Below are 16,725 nucleotides of genomic sequence, written 5' to 3' on the forward strand. Positions count from 1 at the left end.
ACACTGAGCAAGACTACAAAACCCATTTGCAAAAAATATGTTACCATTAATCGAAACAATAAAAAAAAAAAAAAAAAAAAAAAAAAAAAGGTAAAAATGTCATAACTTGTAGATGTACAGATGTGTCCGCATACGTCATTGCTGCAGTCACGCCACACAGGCCCTCATTATATCCCAGGTTTGGGGGGGAGATTCTCTAAACGAAAAATGCGGTAAAAACCCAGTTATCAGGGTTTTTACCGCATTTTGGGATGCTCTAAGCATCCCCCGCCGGGTAACCGCGAGGGGTGGGGGGAAGAGGGGCATCACCACAAAAATTTGGCGATGCCCCATAGAAGCCTATGGGCTTCTACCGCAACCCACCGCCGCTGCCTTTAATGTAATACAAACATATGCAAGTGTTCATAAAATTTATAATTCCAGGAATTCCCAGCCCACCCACAGGTCTGAAACTACAGATGGTTCACATAACATGTAGATCAGTAGTTCTATAGAAAATAAACACTGCAGCAATACCCAACAGGGATGGTGGGATCTGCACTATACAGCATATGGGAGTACGTGACACTCCCTTGTCCGCAGGCAATAATCTAGAAGAAAAGCCAGGCAGAATTTTTCTTACTAGGTATAGCACAACCTGTATTTAACCCTTTGAGTTCCAACATCTGAGAGAGATGTTTAAAATATCCACTAAAAATGCCAGCGTCGCTCACATTTGTAATATAAATCAAATAAAAAAATAGTTGTGTAAAAAAGATTATATTTCCTATATAAAGGTCAACACTAGAGGTCATTCTGCTGTTTGCTTGGCAATTTCTACACCTATTTCGACAAATTCACTTTGTACACAAAAGGGGGGTACTCAATGTAGGGTCATGACTGCCGGGCTGGCCCGACAGCAGTGACCCTGTCCCATTCTCGGCCGGCTCGACGATGATTCCGCAGGTGGGATTCAATGTCCCACCTGCCGAGCGCCGAGAAGGCGAGCTGTGGCCGGGAGCTCGTCAATTCCCGGCCGTTCTCTGCAGAAGGTGCTCGACTGCTTGTAAAGTCGGGCATGTTCTGCTGAGATCCCTGTTCAATGCTGTCGGGGAAGACCTGAGGTTTTAAAGGTGTAAAACACAGGTTCCACTAAGTACACCGTTGACCATGGGCCATAGCAATATAGGTAGAAACACTTTGTGTAACCATGGTACATGTCAAGTTACAGAGCTGTATGCCTTCCACAACTACTGGAATCAGATACATGCACACTGTAGGGGTCTACATAATGCAACAAATAATGTAGCTCTATGGGGGGGGGGGGGGGGGGAGACCAGAGTTTGCTCCCATGAATGACCTTCAGTCTTTGTTTTACAAAAGAATGAGGAGAGCTGCAAAAACCAAACCAAAAGAATAAAAAACAAGCAGCTAAAAGGAGTCGAAGCATGTACACACAAGATTAATAACCTGTATATATTTACCCAAGAGATAATCATCCTTCAATATTCCCATACCTGTGTGTGATATAAGTAGACAGCCCAAGCTTTGCGCAGTTAGAATTCCACTGCCAAGAGGTACTTTGTGCATCACAGGGAACATCTTTATTAGTATAATAAAAGTTACTCATGTGTATATACTAGTTACATGCAAACACTCTCCCTGAAAGATTTGGACTCTTCAGTCTATTTGAACACTAGCTGTATATGTCTATTACTGCATGTATAGAAGTAGCGGCACAATAAAGGGGCTATTTATCAAGCAGAGATAACTCCTTTTCTGCATCACCCTATTTAACAAGAGGAATTATAAGCAGAGACAAGCGAAGACTTTCACTACTAATGCCCTGTACACACCACAACGATGCAGATCTTGAGCAGGTCGTAAGACAATCATACGACCCGCTCAGGATCTGGCGGAGCTTTTCTACCCGCTCATGATCTGCACCCGATCCGATCGTGACCCGTACCCACTTGAATGGTCGTTTTCAGATCCTACCTACTGCAGGTAGGATCTGAAAAATGACTTGACGGCCCGCGGGGTCGCGTATCGCATTGGAATTGGATCTGAAATGACCCAATAAAATGCCCAATTTACAACCAATCGCTCGAGATTGTATCTAAATTGGGTCACTTTCAGCCAAATCGTTCTGGTGTGTACCCTACATAAGTAGTGTTCCCGCTAGGCTGTTTTAGCGGGGCACTGCACCCTGCCCGATTTTTAAAGAGTAAAATGCGCCCTGCTAAAAGAGCCTGCTGCCTGTCTTGCAGGTATGCCCGGGGAAGCCCCAGACATCGCAATCTCGGCGGCGCTAGGCTTCCCCGGCAGCTCAGGGACTTCGGCGGGGCCAGGTCCGCCCCTCTGCAAGACGGTGGTGGCCCGGGCCCACTCCCTTTAGTGACGCGGCGGTTCGGGCATGCCCCTATTTGTGATGTCGGCGGCCTGGGACCATAATGGCATCTTGAGATTGTGTTACCTATACCCAGAAATAGGCAACCGGTAAAGCCAGTGAGGTTTTGTTGGCTCCCCTCCGGATCAAATCACATGTGTATAAGGCAGAGAGACTCTGTGGGCAGGGATAAGTAGCTGTAATGGGGTGAACACTCGCCTGAAGTGAAGATTTTTCTGGGGCTCCAAGAAAAGCCCTGGATTAATAAATTGCAGAAACAGCATTTTGTATCACAGTGATCAGGTGACAAATCCACTGATCCACTAATGATTACATAGAACCCCAAGTGACCAATAATGTTTTTGTTTTTTTATAATTTGCTGGTCTATCTTATTTATTATTATTATAATCTGTAATTATTGAACAAATTAAATATTACAAATGCAATATCAAGCATACATTATTTTACTAAACGTTTCTGATTAAATGGGTCACTTACTTGCCACTGTCCTGTTCAAATTTCTCAAAGAAAGCTTTCCGAACTTGTGTGCCAGAGGATCTCGGAAGTGTCTGTGACCGTACTAACTCGCGTTTCTTCTCGGCTTGGCGACTCAGAGCAGGCGGCGGGGACTGGGATTTTGGAGTAACATCAAAATATCTGTCTGTGCTGAAAAACAACACTACTTATCAATATATCATCATTAAGCAATGGTACTTGGAATTACAACTTTTAAACAGCAAACACAAAAAGGAACGTATACAATAATCATCGGTCCCCTATACAGACTTGAGGAGCTGAAACAATGTTAATAGTAGTAAGAATTGAAGTTTATCAATTTGATAGGAATTAGCAGCCCAAATGTTGTCAAACATTGCCCTAACCGCTAAAAAGATTTTCAAAAAATGGGGAGGGAGGAGGGGGTAGTTAATATGCAACATCTGTAATGTTATTTATAGCATTGTAATTGGGTCAGAATTCTTACTGTTAACATTAAGTTTTATCACCATGTTTAAAAAGGCGTGTTGATTAGAATCATTTTGTGCACGATAAAAGGATCATATATGCTAAGTGGCTTGCAAAAGTTTAGTACAGTGGCAGCCAAATCCAGTCCTCGAGAGCTACCAACAGTTCACGTTTTCCACCTCACCTCACAGGTACACTCATTACTGACTGACACATTTTAAAAGATCCACAGGTGGAGTTAATTACTTCCCTTGTGATTCTGTGAAGAGATCAGGAAAAACATACGTTTTTGGTAGCTCTCGAGGACTGGAGTTGGCTAACCCAGGTTTAGTATATGAGATCCTTAGCAATGCAATTGCAGGAGAAGGTGCATGCCATCTCCTGCCTGTATTTGTAATTGCTAAAACTTTAATGCGATCACAGTTGTAGATGAACATCGTGACCATAGATTGCAATTTTCAAGCATAGGTAAGTCTGACAGTACTCAGGGGGCATTGCGAGGCCAAGGAACCTGCATATGCAATGAAGTCCTTGGCTTTACCACGTCCGAGAAACTCCCCAGTTTTTTCAAACACCGGCTGCTTGCACCACTGCCTATCAATAAGGCGTTATCTTACTCATTTCTTAGATGCGATTGCAGGACCCGTTCTGCTCATGAGCAGAATATGTGCACAGTTTCCTTATAATCTGAAAACTGCGGGTTAGATTTCATAAGTGATACAGCAGGAATAAGGCCCAAATCCGCAGGAACAAAAAAACTCCATTTTTTCTAAATCATCTACCCCCAGTTAATATATAAACAAAACCTCAATAAAAGGCTTGCAAAGGATTCTGGGGCTGCAGATCACCTACATTTGCATCACTACTTTACTGGCATTGTCATTTTGAAGCAAAACATCTTCTTAAGAGTACTTTATGTCACAATGGAATTTACAGCGTATATCTTTAATTGGTGTTTTGCACTCATTACATAGTATGTTTAGCTTAGGAAATGTGTGATTATTACAAGTGTGCGCCAGCACAAGTGACAGCCTAACAGCTATTCTTTCCTATTTGAAATAACAGAAAAGGAAAACTAAACAGTGCAATCCAAATAAAGGGAAGGCGGAACATCGACCCTTGGAAGTATCTGCTTAACGCAAGGTTTGTGAAACAATGTCACTCACTTTCCACATGATTAATTGCATAAATTCCCTCACAGAAGGAAAGGCAGACGTGTACCACAAAGCTCAGGGTCATTTTAAGAGAGATATTATTCTTGGGCCTTCCGAGGAAAGATGTAATTAAGTGGGCCGTCCAGCATTCAACCTTATGACCTTGTCAGCATAGTCAACTGACAGGTGAGTAAACTGATCAATCACTTTATAGTTTACATGACAGTTGATAACATTTGAATATAATTTCCAGGGATAACATGGCCACATAGCTGGACTACTAAAATATGACAGGACAAATGTGTGGTAAACATGCGGTTTGAGTCAGTGGCGTAAGTTCTTTCCAGTTGCCCGGAGGCAAGATAAATGTTAGTGCCCGCCAAACAGTTCAACCAGTAAAGGGCCCCATACATCAGCAATTAATTGTGACAATTTTCAGATATGGAGATGATTGCCACAATTAATTTTAGATGTGTGGGCTCCCCCTTTTGGCAATCCCAATCAAAATCGCCAATCGATTGCTTAATCAGGTTTTTAAACATGTTTAATAATCTGGTATAATCTGCAGATTTTTTTTATATGTGTGGGCGTTCCCAATTCGTCTTTTTCATCTATTTACATTATGAACAGCTGAAATGACAATCGATTGGGCAATTTCCAGATATGAAGATGCAATCTTTAGATGGAAAAATCTGCCGATCACTGAAATAAATCTGTAATGTGTGGGCAAAGTCAGATAGATTGTAAAATCCATTTATCTGGCCAAAAAATCCCTGGATCTGGAAATCCATAAATTGTGATTGCTGATGTATGGGGCCCATAAGTTGTCTGTCTACAGTAAGACAGGTCATGGGTACTAATAAAGTGTGTGACACTTGCAAAAATGATGTTAGGAGGGGGAGTCAGCCACAGAAATGGCACAAACCGCTTTCAATTAACATTTAAGAGAGGTGCCCCCTTGGGAGCAGGAGCCCAGCGGCAGATGACTCCATTGCCTCCCAGAGTTACGCCTCCGGGTTGAGTAATGTATACTGCGTAATGATTAGAAACTGCAGACCAGTAAGCATCTGCCACTTCTGCACCAGGGAAAGTGTAAGTGGTGTCTCCTACAGACCTACAGAAAGAGGCAGTTATGTACAGGCATATACCCATCTCCAGACGTTTATTCTACTGCATATGGATAGAAATGTACAATTGTTTGTGCCCTTTTTGTTAAGAGTAACCTGTGCTGGCATGTCCAATAAACATGTGATAGATTATAATATATTTTATGTTCTGTATGTATATGCTAACAAAACATGAACAAACTGAGATTTGCAAAGCATGACAGAACATAATACGCAACAAGTCTATGAACCTGATCACTACTGTATGTGTGTGCTGCATTTCTGTTGTATGATCTCATTTATTTATATACCTCAAACATATTCTTATGTACTGTACCTTCAAAAATGAAGATGTGCATATTTCAATGTAGCTCATAAAAAGGTCTTGTCTTGGGTTCCAATTACTGTCACAATGATGTATTGTCCATCAGCAGTGCGTGAAATTTATGGCTTGTGCAAACCTTTTAACAAAGCCACTGTAAAAAAGACATTAATTTCTTCTCAGTGGGACATGTCCTCATCTCCAGGGCATGCCATCAATCAGCCCTTCTTGTCACTCTCTGCACTGCAAAATCAGTGGCGGACTGAGACTGGGCGCCATAGTGATCTCTGGAATATCCAGAAGAGCTGGTTTGAGGGCGGGCATCTAGTTTATTATTTTTGTACATTTTTGTTGAAAGTTTTTCGTTATGGTTTTCTCATGTGACTGAGGTCTTCACAGTCGAAGAGAGATGGAAGAAACATTTCCTTTGTGACGGCAAACCAGCCTGACGGGGTGCGGAGAAGGTGTCACACACTTGTGGTAACAGATCAGAAGCTTACAGATGTTATTTTCTTACACACTTTTACTGATTTTGGTGTATAATGCTTAGAAAGGAGAAATGATCATTTAAGCTCTCGGTAACTCATTTTTCCATAGAGAGGACGACGAAGGCAAATATAAAAACAATACTCTACTAGAACATCCAGAAGAATTCTAGAGACCTCTTCTAGATTTCTGAGTGTACAGAACAGCTTCCAGTTCTGGTTTGATGACTTCATTTGAGGCCCATCCCGTCAACATGGTCACACTTAACCCTCCCCGGGTCTGTAAACCTCAGTCACACTGGGGCTTAATTTAAACAAAACACAACAGGGCTATTTTCGATAAAGTAGGTGTAATCGAAACAAACCAATCAGATAATAGCGGTAATTTTTTCTACTGCGCTGTAGTAAATAAAAGCATACTTGTTATCAGTGAGATCTGTGCATGGTTCTGTCAAAACAAAGTGTATAGAAGTAAAGGTAATTATGTGTGTGTGTGTGTGTGTGTGTGTGTGTGTGTGTGTGTGTGTGTGTATGTATGTATGTATGACAATAAAGTTGTATTATACTGGGTGTCTGTTTTTATTTTTACATTGGTCATGCAGTGAGACTACAAACCCCAGGGGGCCCTTTAATGCCCTGCATGCTGGGAATTCTGGTTCTCCAAGTCCCTGCATGAGAGATTTTGCAATGAGAGATGAGATGGTTGCTGGGACTTTAAAAAAAAAAAAAAAAAAAAGACAGCCCAGCACCGACAGCCCAGGGGTGCCGGGAACAGCTGACCATCCAGAGGGGGATGTGACGGCTGGGGGTTTTGCATAAAAAGTGTCCCCGGCTGTGGCATAAACCTTCTGGCTGTTGGAGCCCAGTGCTGGTTCAAAAATAAAGGGGGCCCCTATGTTTTTTGTCTCCTGCATTTTTGGAACTAGAACTGGTCAGAGATCCCGCTGGTGTTTCTTTAATAAGGGGAACTCCGCCATTTTTTGCCCCCGTATTGGAGGAGGGGTCCCCACAAATGTATTATTAAAAACACAATAATAATTTTTAAAACATTTGCACATTCCCGTCACCAAACATAGTAAGTGAAATAAAATGAGACCCTATTACATCTCACACCATACCAAGAAATATAAAATTATATAATTAAAAGGCTACATTGCACATTTTTTCATATTTTACCCCCATTATTGTGCAGTTTGCCTTACTATTGTTTTAATTAAACTAATATATTAGTCTACACAGTATTTAGAAAAACAAAACAAAAAAAACAACAACGTGTTGTTCTCCTAAGAACTCCCTGCAGGCTCTTGGTTAATAGGTTATATTTCTACACTACGGCCGAGTAAGTCTCATTGGTCCATGAAACTATTTGTATTTATTAAGGCAAATGGTCTACAATAAATGTTAGATGTTCTGTGAATATCACGATGAGTGGTCACAACCAAAATACAAGCCATCAGCAATGACTTCTCACACTACATTATTTTGTAAATAAAAAGATTCCATACCACCCCCCCCCCCCCCCTCACCCCCCCAAAAACAGTCAGCGGCCTGACTGTTTTGGTGTAAAAAAAATCATTGGTTTTCACATTGGTTTTAATTTTAACACACTTTTTTTTTTTTGACAGAATCATGCATAGATCTCACGGATCTGTGCATGGTTTTGTCAAACTGGCCAGGCTGAATGTGCTCTATTATTATTTTGCGATTTTCGGTTGCGATTTGAAATATTTTGCGGTTTTCTATGAGAAAACATCTGGATGTGATTTTGAATGCAATTTTTTTCGCCAGGTCAAAACATGCAAATTTCAACGCAATTTGCACCCCGTTACAATTGTGATTTTTGGAAAATATGCCAACAAGACTGACCTTTGTAGGTGCCCTGTAGTATCTGGAACCTAGACGTTATCAGTACATCATATTATTATTTAATTATAATTAAGATGGATTTGTATGCAAACTCTGGTTTAAATATGAATACAATTGTTGGGGGTCTGCACACGTGCAGATCGGGTCCTGCAATAAGGCTCACAGACCCCCTTAACCCCATCATGCGTGGTTTGAGGGATTTACCAGGGTCCATTTTTAAGGACTGCCTGGGCCTAGGGTCTGCATTGCATGAATAAGACTTCCTGGACCCAGATGACTGGCACAGTCAGTAAGTCTGAATAAGCTTTGGCAGAGTCCCGCGACCAACGCCGTTGAAGGTCGCGATAGTGATCCGATGCAGTGTCTTTGGAAACTGCACTCGGGAATAAAAGAGGCTCTCTTTCCTACAGATGCCTTATGCCGATTTGCATTTCATTTGAATGATATAGCACAAGTTACTTGTGGCTGTGTGATAAGGTATAAATCAGCATAAGGAACAAAGAGGCAGATGTATTAAGCCTTAACAAAGAGATAAACGAGATAGTGATAACAAATGATAAGCATCCAGGCAATCAGCTCCTAACTTGTCATGTTATAGACTGTGTTTGAAAAATGGTAGTTACGAGCAGAGTGGCTGGACATTTATCACCTTTGTGTTTAACTATTTTTAAGGCTTAATACATCTACCCCAAAGTTTTAACTTCTGTGTTTTTTCCATAGTGTTATAGAACTGATTGTTGGACAGCCATCGCTGTAGCTCCTTGTTTGGCCACATCCACATGGATAAAACAAAATTTGAAATTTCGCCAATATTCCAGATATCTTCTGAGTTTCTGAAATTCTTGCAGAATGGTGCTAACCAATGGGACTTACCTTTCACTGATTACTGCAGAATTCGTCATACTGTAACTCTGAGCTGTTTTCGTAGTAGTAACTTTTTCTGAAAATAACAATAAAATCATTAAAAAAAAACACAATAGAAAAATCCCTAAATATGCTAAAGCAGGTATGGGAAACCTTCGGCCCTCCAGCTGTTCTTCGGCCCTCCAGCTGTTGTTAAACTACACATGCCAGCATGCCCTGCTACAGTTTTACTATTTGACCATGTTGAAATTGTTGCAAGATATGCTGAGATGCGTAATTCAACAACAGCTGGAGGACCGAAGGTTCCCAACACAAAATGTATGGTTAATAATGAACTCCGTATCTGGCATTAAAAATAATGTAATAAAAAAGCATGGAATTTACTTGAAGTAGGTTACCCCCCAAACCACTTTTTGCTGGACAGTTATATATAAACGCAGACAAAGTAAATGAGCTAGCTATGCTTTGTTTTACTTGTTGACTGTTTTTTTTTTTTCCCCAAGAAAAAAAATCTAATTCTTAGAGAATGATAAATATATCCAGCATTTTTCTTACTCTCATGACTGTCAGTGATATTTTCTGGAATGTGTCATCATTAACACTCTACATTGCTATTACACATTGTGAGGCCAGAGATTTAAACTGAAAGACAAGAAGGTTACTGAATGACAAGTATATACAAATATCACTTTGCTGGGATTATGTGTTGGGAACCATAATGCCCGCAGTGCATTAAAACCATAAGTATCAGCAGTGATCGCAATAGTTTACATCTAATAATTATATTCACATGTCATCAGATAATCCTCTGCCTCACGGCACTAACAGAGATTTAGCAGTTTGAGAAGAAAGACGAGAATATTCTCACCGGAACTTGCCGTTACACCCATTGTCCTGACAACGCTAGCATTCCACGTCCTGACAGCACCTAGCAGTTACACAAAGCAGATAGATTCAATAAAACTGTTTAGACACTAACACTTCATCTGAACATTAACCAGGTCATAAAGGATGAAATTAGGATGATGTCATCCACACAACACCTGCTCCAACAGAACATTACAGTGAGTGAGAGGGGGCAGGTCATGGAATACTTGCGTTTAAACATTCTTTACTGAAAGTGCTAAAGTTCTAAAGGACTACACCAGGGGACGATAAATGCTGTCCACAACAGTAGACCATTTAGTAAATGATGAGATACATTGCCACAGTTTACCAACCAATTCACGTTTAAGTGTACAAATAAACTTAGCACATTTAAGAGCAGCTACAAGTATTAATTTTATTTAATCTTCAGTCGCCTATGTTGATATTTGTATTTAGAGAAGACAATTATTATTCTGCAAATGAAATAGTCAATAATTTGAGTTACAAGACGGGACCAGTGATGTGGCCCTATGTTTTAAAATCATAGCCGAGTCTAAGTCTAATGCTGGGTACACACCAGGACGACTAGGGCCCGATCCCCACAATCTAGATCCAATTCCGATCAATTGGATGTAGATTGAGTGCTGATTGGGCCCTTTTCTGACCTGGTGTGGACCGATACCGATCCGATGCGCGGTCCCGCGGGTTGGTCGGTCGTTATTGAGATCCTACCTGCTGCAGGTAGGATCTCAATGATGACCATACAGCCGGGTGCGGGTCGCCATCGGATCGGACCCGCTCACGGTGCACATCGTGAGCGGGTCGTGCCCCCCCGCGTCACCGTGAGCGGGTCGGACGAGACACTGACGACCCGCTCACGATATGCATCGTGAGCGGGTCGTCCTGGTGTGTACCCTACATAAAAGCAGTTGACTATGATCTAGCAAGGTTATGCCCTTCCTATAGGTGCCCACAAATGGTGCCATATGTGGGTGGTGTGCGTTTTTACTAGATCGAATCTAGTTCAAATCGCATGAGATATGTTAAAACAGCGCAGCACTTGAACTGGATGCGATGTGATCTAGTACTAAAAGTACTACCTACATATAGTGTTCATTCTAGCACCCGCCATCTTTGAAAACCCATTCAGTTCCTCTTCCCTGCCTGGGGTGTCGCTGTCTGCTGTGGTGTTTCTAGCACAGGTCTGGTTTGCATATCAGTGGTGATATATACCACACTGTGCTAGAAGCACTACAGCAGACAGCGACACCCAGGCAGGGAAGAGGAACTGAGTGGGTTTTCAAAGATGGCGGGTGCTAGAATGAACACTATGCACATACTTTTTGTACTATGCAAGCAAAACAGACACACGGTGCGATGTATACTGCATGCAATACGCTGTGAACTAAAATAAATTCATAATGCACCTGACCATCGCACTGTGTATTGGTACCATTAGAATGGATTCAGTGGGAGTTGTGCCACAACCTTTGATTCTCTACTACTCCCTGCATTCAAAAGGTGAAGCACCGTGTCGATATACTGTAATTAACAGTGCTGTGGGAGAAAGCAATAATGCTTTCAATGAGCAAATGTCCAGTCAAGACATAAACTCATGAACATCCTCCACTCCCCCTAAATATTGTAATTTAGTCTAAATGAAGGTTAACAGTAGTTCTTAGAGGATGGTCCCTCATCAAATCAGTGCGTATGAAGGCCAATTATTAACGAGTAAGGTTATTTTAAAGAGGTCAACTTCTTACAGAATACTCACAAAAAGTAGTGTTAGGTTTGGTTATACAGGCAATGTTCAGCTTTAGTGTACAACAGCAATGAGCAATATATAAAAAACTTTCAGGAACAGCTGCAGCCCGGGATTAATGAACAAATTTGTCACTTTTTAATTAACAACAGTTCCTAGAATTTTCAATTATCATCCGCTACAGATGTTCTGTTTTGGACAAAAACATGATTGATAGCTCCAGCAATTATGTAGGATTTAACGATAGGTAACTAGCTTCTAATGAAATCAAAGACATGACAAGACAACAGAGAATGTACAATAATAAAAATAGTTACACTGGAACTGGCATAATTATGTGTCTTGAATGGGCAGATATATTAATAAAGTAGTTAAAGAAATATCAAACTGGGGACTTGTGTAACTACATACAGTATACTACGTATACTAGCGATGACCAATAATGAGCGTAATGCATGTGTAAGTAGAACACACGTTATATAACTGGAATTCAGCAAGATGCATTCAGTATGGCACAGTAATACAGTATATTGGATTAAGACTCAAATTAAAATCTACCATTAGAAAAAAAACAGTCAAGCCAAAAACCCATAACAAAATGAAAAAAATAATTCTGACATAATAAAGCTAATTAAATAGGTCTAGTAAGAGCAGAGGCAGTATGAGAACAGTTTGCCCAATAGACCGACTCTATAATGTATGAGCAGATAAATATATAGAAGTGGGAGATCGCAGATCGCATGTACAGTATAAATTAATACTCTTGTCCTCACCTTGTGTACTACTCTGTTTTGGGGAAATTTCCACGGGACTCTTGGGCTCCGGTGCTTGGAGACGCAGGTTGCCATTGGGGGTGCTGGAGTTGGCCTCGCCACATCCTTTTGTTACCGCGGTGACCGGCATATGTGGCTTTCTGACTGACACGGTTGGCGAGTGCTCCTGTGTTGGAGGGGTGGGGGCAACTGAGACAGCATCTGCTGAATGAGCATGGGAAACAAAATTATTACTTAAACTGACATAGCTAGTCAAGCACTATATATATATATATATATATATATATATATATATATATATATATATATATATATATATATATATATATATATATATATATAGCTAGCTAGGTACCTGGTGTTTGGTTGTGCAATTGGCATTACTTGAATGACCACAGGTTTATTTTCTTAAACCTCATGTCCTCTACCCCCTTTATGTTAAACAATTCTGCCATATCTTGCATCCTGGACCCTGACCCACTTTGTAGTGGCCCGACCCCTTTTTGGTGCTCCAAGACCCCAGCAGTGTCGGGATTGCAGGTGTTAGTGGCTGTGACTAATGTGACTAATGTGCACCCAAAAGGTCTTCTACCTTCTCTAAGTTTTGCAAGTTTGCAATATCTTGCTTCGCTGACCCAATTTGTGTAGTGTCCGGACCCATTTTTATCAATACCTAATACACAGTTAGGGTAGATATTTGCTCGGCTTAACCAATATTCAGATTATTGTCTCTCTATACCACTGTCCCTTATTAGATCCTTACCAGGCAGTGGTTGGTGTCCGTTTTCAAGAACTGAATCGTTGGCTGGTTTTGTAGCATCAACATCGATGTGTGCCTCTGGCATCACGTTCTGCCAAGGAAGTAAACCAGAGATAATGTAAATATGCCACCGTGCAGAAGATTAGCAATCACATTTACAGCGTAAGGGTACCGATTATGTCATGTTGGAAAATGTTGGAAAAGGGGGAACGGGGGTATGGAGGAATGGCTTGATCCGCACTAATTAGTATTGATACCTTTGTTAATCAGCACCTATCATTGGTGTTTTCATTAGGTATATTGCTGCGATAACGCTCCCTCAGTGTTGATTGGGAGTGGTGCTACCTATCTCAAAAGTACGTAATATGAAAATAAAAAAGGAGGAAAAAGAATGAGATCTACTTGGTGCACTCTATAGATAACTTGATTTTTAGGGAGTCAAAATAAAGGTTAACTTTTATAAACCCTAGTCCCCTTTTCAGTGGAATCCAATCAAGGTGTGCACCAAGTAGATCTAAATTGTTTTCCTTTTTTATTTCCATATAGATTATGTCAACCTGAATAATAGTAAGATTTTACAGGCTTAGAAGTAAAAAACAAAACATTTTCACACTGGATGGCCAGCCAGAGCTTTAGGAGATTTTACAGAGCAGACTGGAGGGGATTAAATTAAAACTACACTCAAGTCAGTTAAAGATTACCATTAATTACATCAATGTCAAATTCATAAGAACACTCGGAGCGAGACACAGACAAACAAACACACACATTAAAATCTGACCATGATCTTAATTACGTCATCAGGCACATTTGTAGCAAGTAGGGAGGGGGCAGATGACGTGATCCTGCAGATGCCAGGTCCATTTACCACTTATACTGTATATTGGTACACACACTATACATCAGTTATCTCTTTGGTGATCAAACTTATTCATCAGACCCAGCCAACGCTGCAATGTTCACATGGTCCTTTGTAAAGTGCCCTGTTTATTACTTCATTAGCCAGATATCTGTCAGATGGGAAACCATCTTGCCCATCAGCTTTTTTTTTTCCAATAACTTTTTTTTAAGGATTGAGCATAGTTATAACATATTTTACAATTGCAGTGAAAACTTTTGAAAATCACATATTGACATCGAGAAACATTCCCTATTTTTTTTTCTCTCTTTCCCGTATCATCATTGTTTCCCTTCTTTTTCCCTGGCACGTGTATGAGGGAACACAGTTCACATTTTGAATTTAAAGAAGCAAAAAACAAAAAAACAAAAAACGCAACTATTAAACAATGTTAACTAGGGGGCGGCCGCGACCCGAGCCAGTTCACCACTCACACAGAAGTCATATTTGTTGGAAGGTCTATCGGGTTGGGCCCAGTGAGGACACGGGTCTCGTACCATTGGGTGGAACTAAAGCATTTGTGACTTTAGATCGTTGGATAGTGAATCTATAAAACCCTCCCATATTTGGAAAAACGTTTCCGTACATTCTTCTTTTTGGAGGGATGTTTCCACCCACTCCATGTGAATTATGTGAAATAGCTTAGCTCGAACAGAGGTATAGAAGGAGGGTCCCTTTGGATCCATTGATGTAAGATACATTTGCGGGCTACCGCTGATATTATAAGCATCATCTTTTTGCTCTCCTGCAGGATTGCCGTTCCCATTGGGAATATGCCCAGGATTGCCCATTCTGCCGACAGTGTGAGGCGATTCAGTAGAAATGTGGTGGAGAATCTCTGAACCTGTTTCTAAAAATGTTTAATGGTAGGGCAGTCCCACACATCAGGTGTTGAAATGTTGCAGTGGGGCTGTCACATTTTGGGCAGGTATCTGTGTCTGAGATGCCCATCAAATATCGGCGGTGTGGGGAGAGGTAGCCGTTATGGTAGAGGTTATAAAACATCTCTCTATACATTGAAGCTGGCAGTGTTTTCCATGAGTAGAGAAAGGAGCGTTGTAAGTGTTTTAGTGTGAGTTGAGGGAATGTTCGCAGCCATGTGGACAGGCCAGTGTGTGATTTAGAATGGTCAATGGGTATGTGGAGGGTCTGGTAGTATGTTGAAATTGCTCTTCTGCCGGAAGTAGGTTTAGAGAGCAGCGCATCAAATTTGTTTGCGAGATCAGTATGTGATAAGTATCGGATTACTGAGCTAGCATAGTGTTGGGCCTGGTAAACCGCCAATGCTTGTGAGGCAGGGAGGTCATATTTGTCTACCAGAGCTTGTGCCGGCAATGGTGCTGTGGCCGTGCTATCAACCAGGGCCCGAACGTATCTTATCCCCTTGGATTTGCAGGAAGTAAACAAGTATATTGCCGAACCGTCCTGGAATTCAGGGTTGTTCAGGAGCGGGAGAAACAGGCCCATCAGCTTTTAAAGGCTTACTCTAGCCTGTTGTTGGCACAAGGTCAATTTACAATAACCCCCCCCCCCCAAAAAAAAAGCACCATATAGGAGCAAAAAATAAATAAATAAATTACACCTTTAATAGTTACCCAATTCCATAAATAATGCCATCTTTTAAGAAACCAGACCCCTTTCTTTTGATCAGATTTCCTTAAAATCTAACTCACTCACTTTATACATGGAGCCCATTAGGAATGCAAAAGTTGAAAATATCATTGTAATGTAAAAAATAAAGCAGAAACTACTGTTTCCAGATGTTTATCAGAATATAGCCATCAGGGGCATGGCCTTGGAAACCATTATCTATAGGCACTGGGGGCATGTACCTCATACATTAAGGACCAACGGAACATAGTTTGGCCCCCACTGCCAGCGCCCTCTTTAGATGGCATTCTCCCAAGAGAGTTACTGTGCACATGCACCCAGCTTGATGACTTTGATAAACTGCCCAAATATGCACCTGTAATTCATAAATAGGTCCATAACGTACATGAAACCGCAGACTCATCTGAAATCACACAGACCGGGCCATTCCGTGCCCATGCCAGTGAAATCATACAGAAAATATGAAATATAATTTCTGTGCTCCAATGTATGAAAGAAGACTTGTAACATGGCTGAAAGGTACAGGCTTGATTCAGAGTAGGAAGCAAGTCCAGATCTGTGGATGTACGACTACGGAGCATTAACAAACTGCACAGGTGCTGCATCACGCAGTCTCCTTCCGCGCCCTTCTATCCCTGTCAGTGATATTGCTGTTCTGGGTGTCAACTGGATGGCCACCTTGTGACTACGCAAGAGTGTGGGAGTGCCCCCGGAGCATGGTGGGCATGTAGTCAGTGCTATTCTGACTAATGGCAATGGCGGACATAAAAATACTGGGTAGAACGACCCTGCACATAAAGTTAAATACCAAAAAAACAGCACTCCACCTTATATATTATAAGACTTGCCTAGGTGCTCACTCAGGTATCCAGCAGACCATGTAAATAAACATGGCCATGAGCCTATATCATAACAAATGTGGACA

At 41.2% G+C, this 16,725-nt stretch overlaps 1 protein-coding gene across 2 annotated transcripts in view; it reads right to left on the minus strand.

The window, feature by feature from the left end:
- Positions 1 to 16,725, minus strand: part of SMTNL2 (smoothelin like 2) — a 77,770-nt gene that overhangs the window by 14,751 nt on the left and 46,294 nt on the right. Inside the window, exons 2-6 of one of the 2 annotated variants that reach the window (XM_083172110.1) lie at positions 13,295 to 13,382; positions 12,532 to 12,732; positions 9,998 to 10,057; positions 9,139 to 9,205; positions 2,868 to 3,035 (exon numbers count right to left, since the gene is read on the minus strand). In XM_083172110.1, the coding sequence (XP_083028236.1) occupies positions 2,868 to 3,035; positions 9,139 to 9,205; positions 9,998 to 10,057; positions 12,532 to 12,732; positions 13,295 to 13,382 (584 nt within the window). Of the gene's footprint in view, positions 1 to 2,867; positions 3,036 to 9,138; positions 9,206 to 9,997; positions 10,058 to 12,531; positions 12,736 to 13,294; positions 13,383 to 16,725 lie in introns of both variants that reach the window. The other variant, XM_083172109.1, reaches the window with a different exon arrangement.

This window comes from Crinia signifera, chromosome 2 (genome assembly GCF_055691185.1).
Source record: "Crinia signifera chromosome 2, ASM5569118v1, whole genome shotgun sequence".
Lineage (NCBI taxonomy): Eukaryota > Metazoa > Chordata > Amphibia > Anura > Myobatrachidae > Crinia > Crinia signifera.